General features: G+C 38.7%; 1 protein-coding gene across 2 annotated transcripts in view; it reads left to right on the forward strand.

Moving 5' to 3' along the window:
• Positions 1 to 4,934: 4,934 nt before the first annotated feature.
• FRMD4A (FERM domain containing 4A) overlaps positions 4,935 to 12,867 on the forward strand; it is a 352,592-nt gene continuing 344,659 nt past the window's right edge. The window contains exon 1 of one of the 2 annotated variants that reach the window (XM_027838551.1): positions 4,935 to 5,159. In XM_027838551.1, coding sequence (XP_027694352.1) covers positions 5,001 to 5,159 — 159 coding nt within the window. In that variant the 5' untranslated portion in view covers positions 4,935 to 5,000. The remainder of the gene's footprint in view (positions 5,160 to 12,867) is intronic. The other variant, XM_027838548.1, reaches the window with a different exon arrangement.

Below are 12,867 nucleotides of genomic sequence, written 5' to 3' on the forward strand. Positions count from 1 at the left end.
TTCTATATCAGAAAGCAACCCATTTGGAGTTTGTGATAATTAGGTGGATGACTCATTCTGGTGAACACATATAAAGGGAAGTGGGGATATGTTGGGAGTAGATGGGAGGATTAGCATCCCATGACGATTTAATGTCTTCTCTCTTTCCCTTTTTTAGAGGGTCAGAAACTTCCCTACTCCAATAATCATCCTGAATTGCTGTCTTTCTTGATTCCAAGAACTGTTTTTTAGCTTCTCTTCCCATTCATAGAACTAAGGAACCATGGTTTTTATTTCTAGTCGAGTGTAGAGAAACAGTTTTCAAACTTTCTAGTCTCAAGACCTCTTTAAAAATCTTAAAAATTAAAGAGTTTTTGTTTCTGTGAGTTGTCTATTGATATTTACCATATAAGAAATTAAAACTTATAAATTTTGAAAATGTCTGTTTTTAAATCACAACAAACCCATTATATGTTGATGTAAATAACACATTTTATGGAAAAGAACTTTTCCAAAACAAAAAAAAATTTAGTGAGAAGAGTGGCATTATTTTGCATATTTTTGTAAATCTCTTTAATGTCTCGCTTAATAGGAGACAGCTGAATTCTCATGTATATTTCTGCATTCAATCTATTGAGATAATGTTGTTTTGGTTGAAGTTTATGAAGAAAATCTGGCTTCACACAGATATGTGGTTGGAAAAGCGAGTAGTATTTTAAAAAGCACGTAATGTCCTAGAATTATTACAAAAATTGTTTTGACCTCATGGATCCCTTGAAAGAGTCTCAGAGAACATACTTAGAGAAGGTCTGGTGTAAAGAAAAGACTGTTGGGTTGAGAATCAGAAGACAGATTCAAATTCTGGCCCTGTCAGTTAGTACCTGTGTGTCCATTGCAAGTCACGTCTCCCCAGTGGGCCTTAGTTTCCTCATTTGTTAATTGCCAGGGTTGGACATTCTGACTTCTAAAGCCCTTTCTCCCTCTAAATCTGCGAACCTATTTCTCTGTATAACTTTCTAGAGCATACAATGGATGCCTAATGAGTTACCTAATTGACTCAGTCCTTGTGTTCTTAGGTTTCGATTAAAAGTCTTTCAGTATCAGTCATTAGACAACAATCTCCTTGAAGAAAAGGGATTTACCTTTAGCTTCTGTGTGATGTTGTATTGATTGCCTTAGTTTGTTTCTAGGCTCTACCCTTCCTTCCATGTTCTATCCTTCAGTTTCTAAATAGGTAGATGGCTTAAAAATTTAATCTTCCAAGTGGGATGAGGAAAGAATGGAGAGAGTAAGAGATGTTTTCAGCTCAAAAGGTGTTTGGGTAGGGAGAGGCAGATGCCAAGTCACTGTTGTGCCCAAAGAGCACTAGGCTTGGAGTAAGAAGCTCACAGTCGTTGTTCTACATCAATCATAACTAACTTTGTTAGCTTGTATGTACCACCTAACCTCCCTATTGCTGGTATGCATAGAGAACAAAGGCTTACATTAGTTTCATACGTGTAAAGAGAATGGGAAGAACCAATGGTAATGGGAGCTGGTTGCTAGCACACCCAGTCCATCACCTACGCGCACATACCAACCAAATCAAGCCTCAGATGCTTACTAGCTGTATGACCTTGAGCAAGTCACTTAACCTCTGTTTGACTCAATTTCCTCAACTGTAAAATGGGAAAAATAATAGCACCTAACTCAGGGGTTGGGAACCTGCAACCTCAAGGCCACATTTAGCCCTCTAGGTCTTCAAGTGCAGCCCTTTGACTGAATCCAAATTTCACAGAACAAATCCTCTTAATAAAAGGATTTGTTCTGTAAAACTTGGATTCAGTCAAAAGGCGGAGCTCCAGGACCTAGAGGGCCACAAGTAGCCTCAAGGCAGCAGGTTCCCCAGCCCTCACTTGCTTAAGCACAGTACCTGACATATAGTAGCTGCTTGATAAATGCTTGTTTCTTTCCTACCTGCTTTTCCTCCTTTCCTTCCTCCCTTCAGTTGTTTTCTTCCTTCCCCCTTCTATCTCCTCCCTCTCCTTCCTTCTTCCTTCTTGCCTTCTTTTCTTTCTTCCTTCTTCAGCAGGTTGCAGAGATCAAATGAAATAAAACCTGTGAAATGCGTGGAAAATTAGAAATCTCTTTATAAGTACAAATTACTGTTGTTTACACACCTATCCTGGTCAAACTGCTCTCTCTTAAGCCACCCTAGGGAAATCTGTCTCAGTAAATCACCTCTCTATGGGTCTATGGCATAGAAAGGAATTCAGAGGTCTTGACTTTGCCCCAGAGAATGGGGCAGTGTCTTTGGCATGGATGTAAAACCACTTTTACCATGCATATCCGTGGGAGTATGTCAGACTTCCAGAAATATAATCAGAGAGGACTCCTCTCAGGAACTTCAAATTTAAGAGTACACAAAGAATCGCTTTAGAGAGCTTTCCCATTCTGCAGAAGTCATGCGGATTCCAATTGAGTTTGAACCAGCTCTTTTGTTCTCAGAAATAAATGCATTTTGTATTCAAATTTTTAAAAAAATTTATTAAGGTATCTTTAGACTTGAAGGACTGCTGTTCCAGTCTATCAGCTAAATACATACTGAAATTGGCTTTTTTGAAAGTCATATTATTTAATCCGCAGAGTGAAACATCTCCTTTAGCAACATCCCTATCTGTCCCATAATTACATGCTTTCTGATAGGAGTCTGGTTCGTAGCCAAAATTCTCTAGAGCATGTGTGGAATGAGCTCAGGGTGAACATACAGTAGCTAACTGCACTATATCATCTATTTGTTTTTTCTTGAAAATACCAAAGCGGTTAGCTAATGTTAATGGACCTTTTTCCACATTGTGTTTTTTGGGGGGTTTTGTTTTGTTTTTACATTTTAAAAAGTTGTATGAAAATAGTCTTCGAGTTTATGGGGAAGTTGTAAATAACTAAAAGAAATTATATATTTTTTTCTTTTTAAAACAAAAATGAATCTGCAAGGGGCTTCAGGGAACTAGAGCAATGTATAACGGGGAGACCCTACATGGTTTTAGCCTTGGGCCAATGTTTTATAGCTTAATGATACAACTCTCTAAAATGGGTTTTATGGTAGAAGTAACATTCATTTCTTAACAAAATCACGTGGAAGAACATGGAAAGAGTTAAAACCTCACAAAAGGAAGAAAGACATTAGTTGGAGGGACATTGTTTTAAAATAATACCCATGATTTCATAATGGCATATTAGGATCCTCCATGCAAAGCTGCAAGAGATCTTGGAGGCCATGTAGTCCAACCATCTAATTTTATAGATGAGTACACTGAGGGCAGCTGGGTGGCACAGTGGATAGAGCACTGGGCCTGGAGTCAGAAATTCTCATCTTCCTGAGTTCTAATCTGATCTCAAACACTTACTAACTGTGTGACCCTAGACCAGTCACTTCACCCTGTTTGCCTCAGTTTCCTCAACTGTAAAATGAGCTGGAAAAGGAAATGACAAACCACTCCAGTATCTTTGCCAAGAAAACCCCAAATAGGGTCACGAAAAGTCAGACACAACTGAAACGACTGAATAACAACAAAACTGAGACTCAGAGAAACTGAGTTGTCCAAAGTCACACAGCGAAGTATTTGAATCTGGAGCTTCTATTTCCAGAGACAGTGTTGTTGTTTTCTTCTATATTGCCTTCATTCATAATGTCATTGATATGATAGCATCCACCCTTGAGAATTTTATGTGAAGTCTGAGACCCAGAGATAGAGCAAAGAATGTGCAGAAGACTAAATTACACCTCATAAGCATACTAAGGAAAACATAATGGGTTTTTTATGATACTATATTCAAAATGAGTACATGAAGAAGCAATTAACCCCTCTCCATGTCTTCTATTTTTTTTTTCTTCAGGATACAGTTTATTATTTGTTTGGTCTTTCAGGCATATCCCCCTTTTATATCCCAAGCTAGGTAGCCCACTAGCAGAGCCGGTGGATTTTTTTTTTTATTGCTACATATTGTGGGATAAAGTTTCCATTCCCCATAGATCAAAGTTCTAACATGTAGGACTTGGATGAAGTACTTCTGAAGTTTGGTAAAACCATATAAAATGACCTGTAATTGTAATCAAAAACAACTACCACATGCTTAGCATCACAGAGCCAAGAGTTTTACTGAGCTTTCTTTCATGGATGTGTGGATGTGTCCTATATATGGCTATCCTACCATCCCAAATAGTGAAAAGGCTTGTCTGAAAACAGCCTATAATGGAAACGATGGTCTGTGATGCCTCTCCCACCTTTTAGTCACCTCCCTCTAAAACTCTGAGCTTTTGTCTTTCAACAACATGTCTTTAGGTTCATTCCATACTAACCCAAACTTGCAAAATATCCAAAGAATATACTTCTGTTTTTGCTAAATCACACATGGTGCCTCCTGAGGCTGGAGACTGAGAGAGAGACTGGTTTTCTCGTAATTTAAACATGATTTTCTCCATGCAAAACAGCCTTAGGTTGCTGAATTTGAAAGGGTTAAGTAAAGACATGGAATGTCTTGGGAATGTTGGCAGAGAGAGACAACAGTTTTTTTTTTCCTTTCTTCCCCTCTGCTTTCTCCCCTTGGATAGAATCCCAGTACTTTGAAAACTTAGTGATTGCTTTGGATTTTAGCTCTTTTCTGGGTTCTGCTGTGGCCAGCTGAGTAGTCAGCTTGAGAGTAAGCATCAGTCGTCCACAAGGGAGGGATATGTGACTATCTGCTTACTAGAGGAGGATATTTTCACCTTGTCCCTGGTAATTCCCAGGGGTAGAGGAAAAGCATCTTGATTTAAGAAGTCATTCCATAACCCTTGAGGGAAAACAGTCCCTGAAGATTAGTGGTGGTAGGGAGGGGGAGGGTTAAAGGTTAAGGAAGAAAGAACAAAGTTTATTTTGGCTGCATTTTTTTCTTTTTTTGATTAAAACACTGTGACATTTGAACCTTGCGGTTCTAAGAAGTCCAGTCATCTGGTTTGGTGCTTGGGACTAGAGAGGGGTACAACTGGGCACATAGCTGGCATGGCTGCTGTACTCTTTAGTTTTGAAGACCTTTTATATAGCTGGGACAGCCTGGTGTGGAATCTGACTGCCCGGGCACTAAGGACCTGCCGAGCTGGAAACCTTCGAGTCTGGCAACTGATGTTGAAACCATGGTGCATCTCCAGGGCTGTTTACCAGGTGGGATTCATCTATCTTCTAAAACTTCTTCTGAACATCAGGAGATGGGAGGAGGTTGGGGAAAGACAGAAAGGCAGAGACAGACAGAAACAGAGAGAGAGAAAAGGAGACAGAGAGGGAGGGAGAAATGGAGGGAGGGAGAGTGAGAGAGAGAGAGAGAGAGAGAACCTGTGCCACCTATATGAGGACAGTTATGAATGTTGCTAGAGCTGTTATTTTTACAAAGTCCAGGTACCCAGGCAGTATGGCATAAAGAGTAGAGCACTAAATCCTGCTTCAAACCTCCTTTTGACACAACCTGGTAATGTGACCCCGACCAAGTCACTTAACTAACTCTTAGGGCCTTAGGTGAACTCTCCTAGACAATGAATTAGAAAGAAGGTGCCACCTGCATTGGTAAAGGTAGTTTCCTCACTTGGGAGTTCTCTATATCAATGAAATCACAGGTTCAACGCCTATCCCTAGGGGGCGAAGGATGAAGCAAAACGGATGAGGGAAGATTGTTGTTTTTTTCTTGAATTGTTGGAACAAAAAGGCAGGGTTGAAGAGTTCTGAATTTGGGGAGGGTCCTTCCTCTCTCTCATTTAAAAGGAACTTCTGAAAATGGACATTTAACCTTCGTGTTTCACCTAACTCATCTATGAAAAGGAAAGAGGAAAGGAAACTTCATTAATCCAGGTGTTTTTGAGACTATTTGACAATAAAGACTTTAAAAGGGGGCCAGGATACAGGACACATCCACTGACATCAGCTCAGAGAACCTTAGAACAGGAGTAATTTTCCTTCTTTTATGTCATGGACACCTTGTGAAATGAAGCCTATGTAGCCCTCCTTAGAATAATGTTTTTAAATGTATAAAATAAAACATATAGGATTACAAAAGAGACTAATCATATTGAAATACAGCTGTCAAAAAATTTTAAATAATTTTACAAATGTCTCCCTCCCCCCAAGGTTGTCTTAGAGCTTTTTAGTTCTGATAGGATTCTGCTTTTATCTGATAGACTGGAGGAGAGGAACATGTTCAGTGCCTCTGTGTTGTATTTACTGTTCTGCCTGAGTGGTAGATTGCCTAACCTAGTGGGCTTATTCCATTAAAAAATTTCAAATAGATTTGGATTCATCCCTCTTTATGAGTCGGATCACCTCGATGTTTGGAACCAAACAGGCTGCCTGGCCTTTGTATCTTTAAGCCTAATGTGGCCTGTGCCAAATCCCTTAATTAACTGTAATGGTTAAATAATTCTGTCTTTCCCCAACCCCCAACCAGTTCCTGGTTGTTTGGATTTGCATCGAAGGGACAGCTCCAGAGGCTTAAGCAGGACAATCTGCTTTTGGCTTTGCTTCCATATCTCTCCTGCCTTTGTAGTGATGTATCAACTTCCTCCCTAGGAGGACTCCACAGAGAAAAAGCTATTGCTAGTCCCTCTGCTCCTGTCTCTTTGGCTGCTAATTAGAAGGATGCAGTTGCAAGCCGTTGTGGAGGTAATAGAAATGGCCTCTGACAACGGCTGTGCCATGGGGCTGAGCTTGCCCTCATCAGGACTTATTGATCTCTTCACTTAGAGGCAGATTTAGATTTACATCTGAGCGCTGGGTGTTTGCCAGGCTGCCCTTTGGAGAGTTTGCTACAGATGGGATAACCATCTTTCCCTGCCCATGCAGGAAAGTTCAATGCCTCTAGCTTACCTTTCCTTGTTTACTAGTAGTATGACCCTGGGAAAGTGACAACCTCTCTTCTCCATCTATAAAAGGAGGGAGTTGGATCAATGACCTCCAAGTTTTCCTTCCAGCCCTAAATAAATCTATGATCTAGAAGCCCATGACCTTTCCCTCTCTGTCTTCTTTCTTTTCTGACCCCTTTGTGTGGATTATAGATTCTAAGTCTTCTTGTGGATTCAGAATGGTACCAGATAGCTCCATGTCAAGGGACTCTTTTTGAGCTTTTCATTATTTAAATTAACAAATGCATATTAAGCAATCACTACACGCAAGGCATTATGTTATAAATATGCTTTCCCCCCCTCGTGCTGGGGAGTCTTTAAATAGCAACCTTGGGTCTTAGTTCCTTTTTTTGTTTTTGTTTCTTTTAATGACATTATGATATATCACTCCTATATCTGGCTCTATGGCTTACCAGTATTTCTACTATTTATAAGAACTTCTTTGCCCAGCATTCAACAATGAGGGAGAGGCAGCAGGATATAGGGGAGAAAAATGGTACAGAAGAAAGAGCACTAGTTATGGAGTCAAAAGGTTTGAGTTCATATGCCACGTCTGATGCTTACTTTCTCTATGATTATAGGCAAGTCATTTAACGCTCCTGAGACTCAGACTCCTCACACTTAAAATGAGAAAGTTTGACCTGCATATTCTCTGAGGTCCCTTCCAACAGACCAAAGATTGGGAACAGTACAGAGAGAGGAGTTGAATCACCAGAAATTGTCCCCAGAGGCAATAGAACAGCCAAGTTTGGAACTCAGTACAGCCTGCCCCTTTCTCTGGGTTGGGAGTCTTTTGTCCACTGAGCTCTGCTGTTTGATAGCTTTGTGTGTGCGTTTTGCTCGTCCCCAGAACTATAAGCATGCCTCCAAAGTAGTTAAGTGCCAGGTGCCACATGCAAAGTTTCACCTAGCTCATCTATGGAAGGGAAACTTCATTAACCCAGGTGTTTTTGAGACTTTTTAACAATAAGGACTTTAAAGGGGGGGGCCAGGATATAGGATATATCCACTGACATCAGCTCAGAGAACCTTAGAGCAAGAGTAATTATCCTTCTTTTGTATCAAGGAGAGGAAACAGTTCTTAAATGTTTTAGACTTGAGGATGGATATTCAAAATGTCACTGGCCCAGAGAAGTAATTTAGCAGCTCATCTTCCTCTTAGTTTATGCAGCATAAGGAAGAGTAAAATAAATAAAATCAGCATTCTGAAGTAATGGACTGACATAAGTTGTTTCTGGCCCCAAAGACTTAGAAACACATGTGTCACATATGGAAAATGGGATTAGAAATTTTTTTGTGTGAAAGTTGGATGTATTCAGCTTTTTCTATTAATAAAAAAGTTGCACCCTCCATCTAGCTTCTGATCAAACACTCCTCGTGAACTTGACCTCAAAAGGCAACTCATTCCATTTGGGGGACAGCTCTAAGTGTTCAGGAATCCTTTCCTATCCTGATTAAAATCTGCCTTCCCATAACTTGCATACACTGGTCCTAGTTCTCCCCTCTGGAGATTATAGGGGAAAAAAGCAAAGGTCACTGGCTATATATGGCATGAACATCATTACCCTTGGGGGCGTTATTTATATGTTCCTTCTTTCATTTACACCCAGCTCTGATCTTGGCTTATTGCGAAAGAAAGAACCAATCGCTCAATAGCCTGCATACCTTAGTTTTCCACCTACCTTATAGAGAAACTTGGGAGAATTATGCACAAACCTTGTTAGTGCTTTCAAATCTTCCTAAGACATGGTCCTGGGTTTATATTCATTGTGTATGGTTTCCTTCTTGACATATCTTCTCTAAAGAAATTATGTTCTCTTCACCTCTTCCTCTGGCATCCTCTCATCCCTAAAGGCAAAAGAACAGCCAGGTTTAGAACTCAGCATAGCTTGCCCCTTTTCTGGGTTGGGAGTCTTTGGTCTACTGAGCTTCACTGTTTGGTAGCTTTGTGTATTAGTTTTACTCATTCCCAAAATCATCCCTTCCTGGCTCATCTCAAGTGATATTGCTTTTCAAGGAATTTTCCTAATTTTCAGTTATTATTTCTTCTTCCACTCACCTAAAATTGTCTTGCATATATTTTGTATTTAGTTACCTGTATACATCTCCTTCCCTTCTCAATAGAATGTAAGTTCTAGAAAAATGGGGCTATTTTGTTTCTCTCTGTACATCTAGCACCTAACATGGTGTTTGGCACCTGGTAGATGTTTTATAAATGCTGGCTGAATTGAATAGAATTGAAAATGGAAAAATCTCTCTTTGTACCTTATTTAGCTAAAACAGTTTCATCAACTGTTTATTTAGCTGGCGTGACAATGAAGATGATGAACAGGCCTTCAAAAGCAAGGATGATTTTATTTTCCATGAAAGATTTGTGTTTTCTGAAATGAAAAGTAAGGCCAATCTGGGACCAATAAGTTCTTGCCACAATTTGAACAGATGTTTCCACATGTGGAAATTGAGTTTCAATTGTTAATTCATGATTTCTGCTGTTCTCTTTTTATCATTTCATTATGGTGGCAGTTTCAAATATAACACAAATAACAAAAAATGCATTTTGTATTATTTAATGTCTTCATGACAAGTGGTACTGAGTGTGCCACTCTTGTTCATAACAGCTGTCATGGCTAAAGAACAAAAGGCCTGCAATGGGGGAAAACAGTTAGCAAATTCATTAAAGAACTGTTTACACTTTTGCTGTCAAGTCTAAGCATTTATTTCTTTTACCCCCTTTGGCCTCTAAAATCCTATGCCTCAGCTTAGCATTGAGGTATCCCTTAGCTCTCAAAGGCTATGCCTGCAGGTTGCAAGTTTTGGTCAATTTTACCAACCTGGAAAGACTTCAAGTACAAACCCAAGGATGGCATTTATGTCATCTAATAATCAGCCTAGCTAAATTTGGAAAGGCTCACCTCTGTTTTGACAGCAGGATGATGACATTTTTGGCCCCAATAAATCTCAAAGACATTTTACTAAATTGTAGATGGCTTGCAATTTGCAACAGTGGAAGAAGTACCCTTTACTAGCCTGAGATTTCTTTGATTTGATTGGAACTCCTGGCATAGAAACTCATCCACTGTTTCTAATCTTTAACTTGTTAGTAACAAAGAATTTTAAAGAATTGTTTGGAAATACCAAGGAGTTAAATGTCTTGCCTATTGTCACATATCTAGTATGTTTCAGAGGCAGGTTGCAAATTCAGATCTCCCTGACACAAAGGTCAGTCCTCTTCACACTAAGTCACATTGCTTATTATCTTCAATACATGCTACAGTTAAAAACTTCAGATTTTGGATATTCCTTCCAACAGGGCAGATTGCAATTCATCCATGCCTTCTCATATTGCATAGTTATTGTCCATGTTCTCTGTAAATTCTCCTTTCAGGATCAATCTAATGTTCTAAAAAGTCTCCTTCTAATCAGGAATTCTTAACCTGAGGTCTATGAACTTAAAAAACATATCTATTTTGACATCTGTATTTCAATACAATTGGTTTCCTTCGTAATCTGTATATTTTATTTTATGTACTTAAAAACCTTCTGAGAACGGGCCCACAGGCTTCACCAGATGGCCAAAGGGGTCCATAACACACACACACACACACACACACACACACACACACACACAAAGGTTAAGAACTCTTGGTATAGATCTCTGAATATTTCACAAGTTAAGAGTGCAGCAATTTTGTGTCTTTCTTTTCTGACTCATCCCTTTCTCTAGCTGTATATCCATCCCATCTCCATAACCCAGAATTATGAGTGACTGAAGGGGCAGAAAAGAAGAATTCATATCAGGTATAAGTAGGCGGTATCTTATTAACAAAAATGATTTTTCCTTCAAGAAGCAATGGTATAAGAGTATCATCCCCGAAGTATACAATAAGAAAAGGAACTGGTGTATCAGATAATGAAGTGTTCTCACAATTATTCTTGATTTTCAGATATCTTGTGTTTTGTGTCATAGGCCTAGCTAATGCTTTCACTTATTGACCCATAAACAAGGCACAGAGTCTTAACCTAATTCATGATAGCTATTAGTGATAGAATTGTAACTCTGATTTGTGAGTTTTTCTTCCCTAATATAACCAGATTTAATAAAACATATTACATCTCCCATTTCTTAGATTGTTCTTAGAAACATTTTGAAAGTTTTGTTGTTGTTTTTTCTTCTTTTTAAGAATCTTGAGTTAGGCTTTTACTACTTATCTTCACACAGAAAGCACATTGAGAAACATCACAGCAATCACAAGGATCATGAGATTATATATTTAGAGCTAGAAGAGACTTAGAAGTCATTGCATTTTATTTTACCCTTCATTTTAGAGATAAGGAAACTGAGGTACAGGGAGATTAAGTGACTTGCCCAGAATCACACCGCTTGTCAGTGCCTGACTCCAAATCTAGCACTCTGTACACCACACAACTTCCTGCCTCTATGACCACTTTTGACAGTTTTATGGATAAAGGCAAGACGTGGAGACTAGCTTGTATTCCTGCGGAGTCAGCGAAGTTGGTGGAGCTTCAGTAGTCCGAGGTATTTTGGGTAGAGTATGTCTAACAGGGCAATTCTATGATCGGTAATCTAGAGGACCAAGATGAAGGCCTCCAGAAAATTGAGTAGATCCGCTGTGGGAGAATATATGGGAAAACATAGCCAAGAATTGAATGAGATGATAAGGGTTTACAATAGGAACGGTCTACTCTTATCAATAAGATCGTGGTTCATCCTTTATTTTTTGATGACTAATGACATCAATAAGATCAAGTTTCATTGAAGTACTGCCAGCAGTAAGAAAATCATTCCTACTCAAATCTGATTTCTGACTATTCCATCTCCATGAGGAGCTCCTCCCAAAAAATGATCTCCACAGAGATCTCTCCATATCTCAGGCAAACACTCCTCCCTCAGCTTTTCTATCAATAAAATTAGTATAAAGACATTGACTCCGTGATACAGTAGAACGAGCAATGAATTTGGAATCAGAGACTTAAGTTCAAATGTTATCTCTACTATTGACCACCTGTGGGACCTCAGGCAAATGACTTGGTTTTTCTGGACCTCAGTTTCTTATATATAAAGTAAGGAGGTTAAACTAAAATTTATCTCTATGGGCCTTTCTAGCTTTATAGCCTATGAGAAAGGAAACGATTGGAAATCCTAATGATTCAACAACAGTTAGGTCTTTTAGCACTCTTAATTATTATCAGATTGTTAATTGCATTATTCTAATGCATCTCTGAAGCTCTTGAAATTCAGCCGTGCTAGCTCATATTATCCTACCTTCTCACTAAATCGACTCCAGAAATTCTTAGTTCTCCTTATTAATGACCACTCAGCACCATGGTGCTGTGTGTCATTGTGTGCAATTTTAGACATGTTGAATTTGATATGACAATGATTCATTCAGGTAGATATTTCCTTGGAAGCATGCAGCATTAATCAGTGGAGAAGGAAAGGCAACAGGGTTTTCTTAGAATCGAGTCATTTTACTAGAAGACTTTTATGTGCCCTACAAAGAGTATTTCATGGAACATGCATGGAGAGAAGATGGAGATTTACAGATTACATGAGATTCAGACAACCTACTTTCTCATCCTGGGTCTATCATTCTTGTACTTTGACCTTGAATAAATTAACAAATAAATATATACTTTTCTATTTAATTTAATTTAATTCTTTATATATGTGTATATACATATAAGTAATGTGTATGTATATGTATGTATATACATGTCTCCAAACTTAATGATACTTATATCTTCAGAACTTTCTGGCAAATGTAGAAAAGAAAAAGAATGTTTCTCTAGCATTTTAAAAAGAAACTGCCCCCAAAGTTATATTAACATCATTACTGTTATTCTAACTATTGTTACCCTCTTTGATTTCCCAGTGAGACTCTAAAATAGTACTCTGAGAGAGAAATCAGATCTGAAATAAATAAGCACTCCTGAAAGACTGTAGGAAGGTAATTTTGATGTCT

Source organism: Vombatus ursinus, unplaced genomic scaffold (assembly GCF_900497805.2).
Source record: "Vombatus ursinus unplaced genomic scaffold, bare-nosed wombat genome assembly UNPS02014830.1, whole genome shotgun sequence".
NCBI classification, from domain to species: domain Eukaryota; kingdom Metazoa; phylum Chordata; class Mammalia; order Diprotodontia; family Vombatidae; genus Vombatus; species Vombatus ursinus.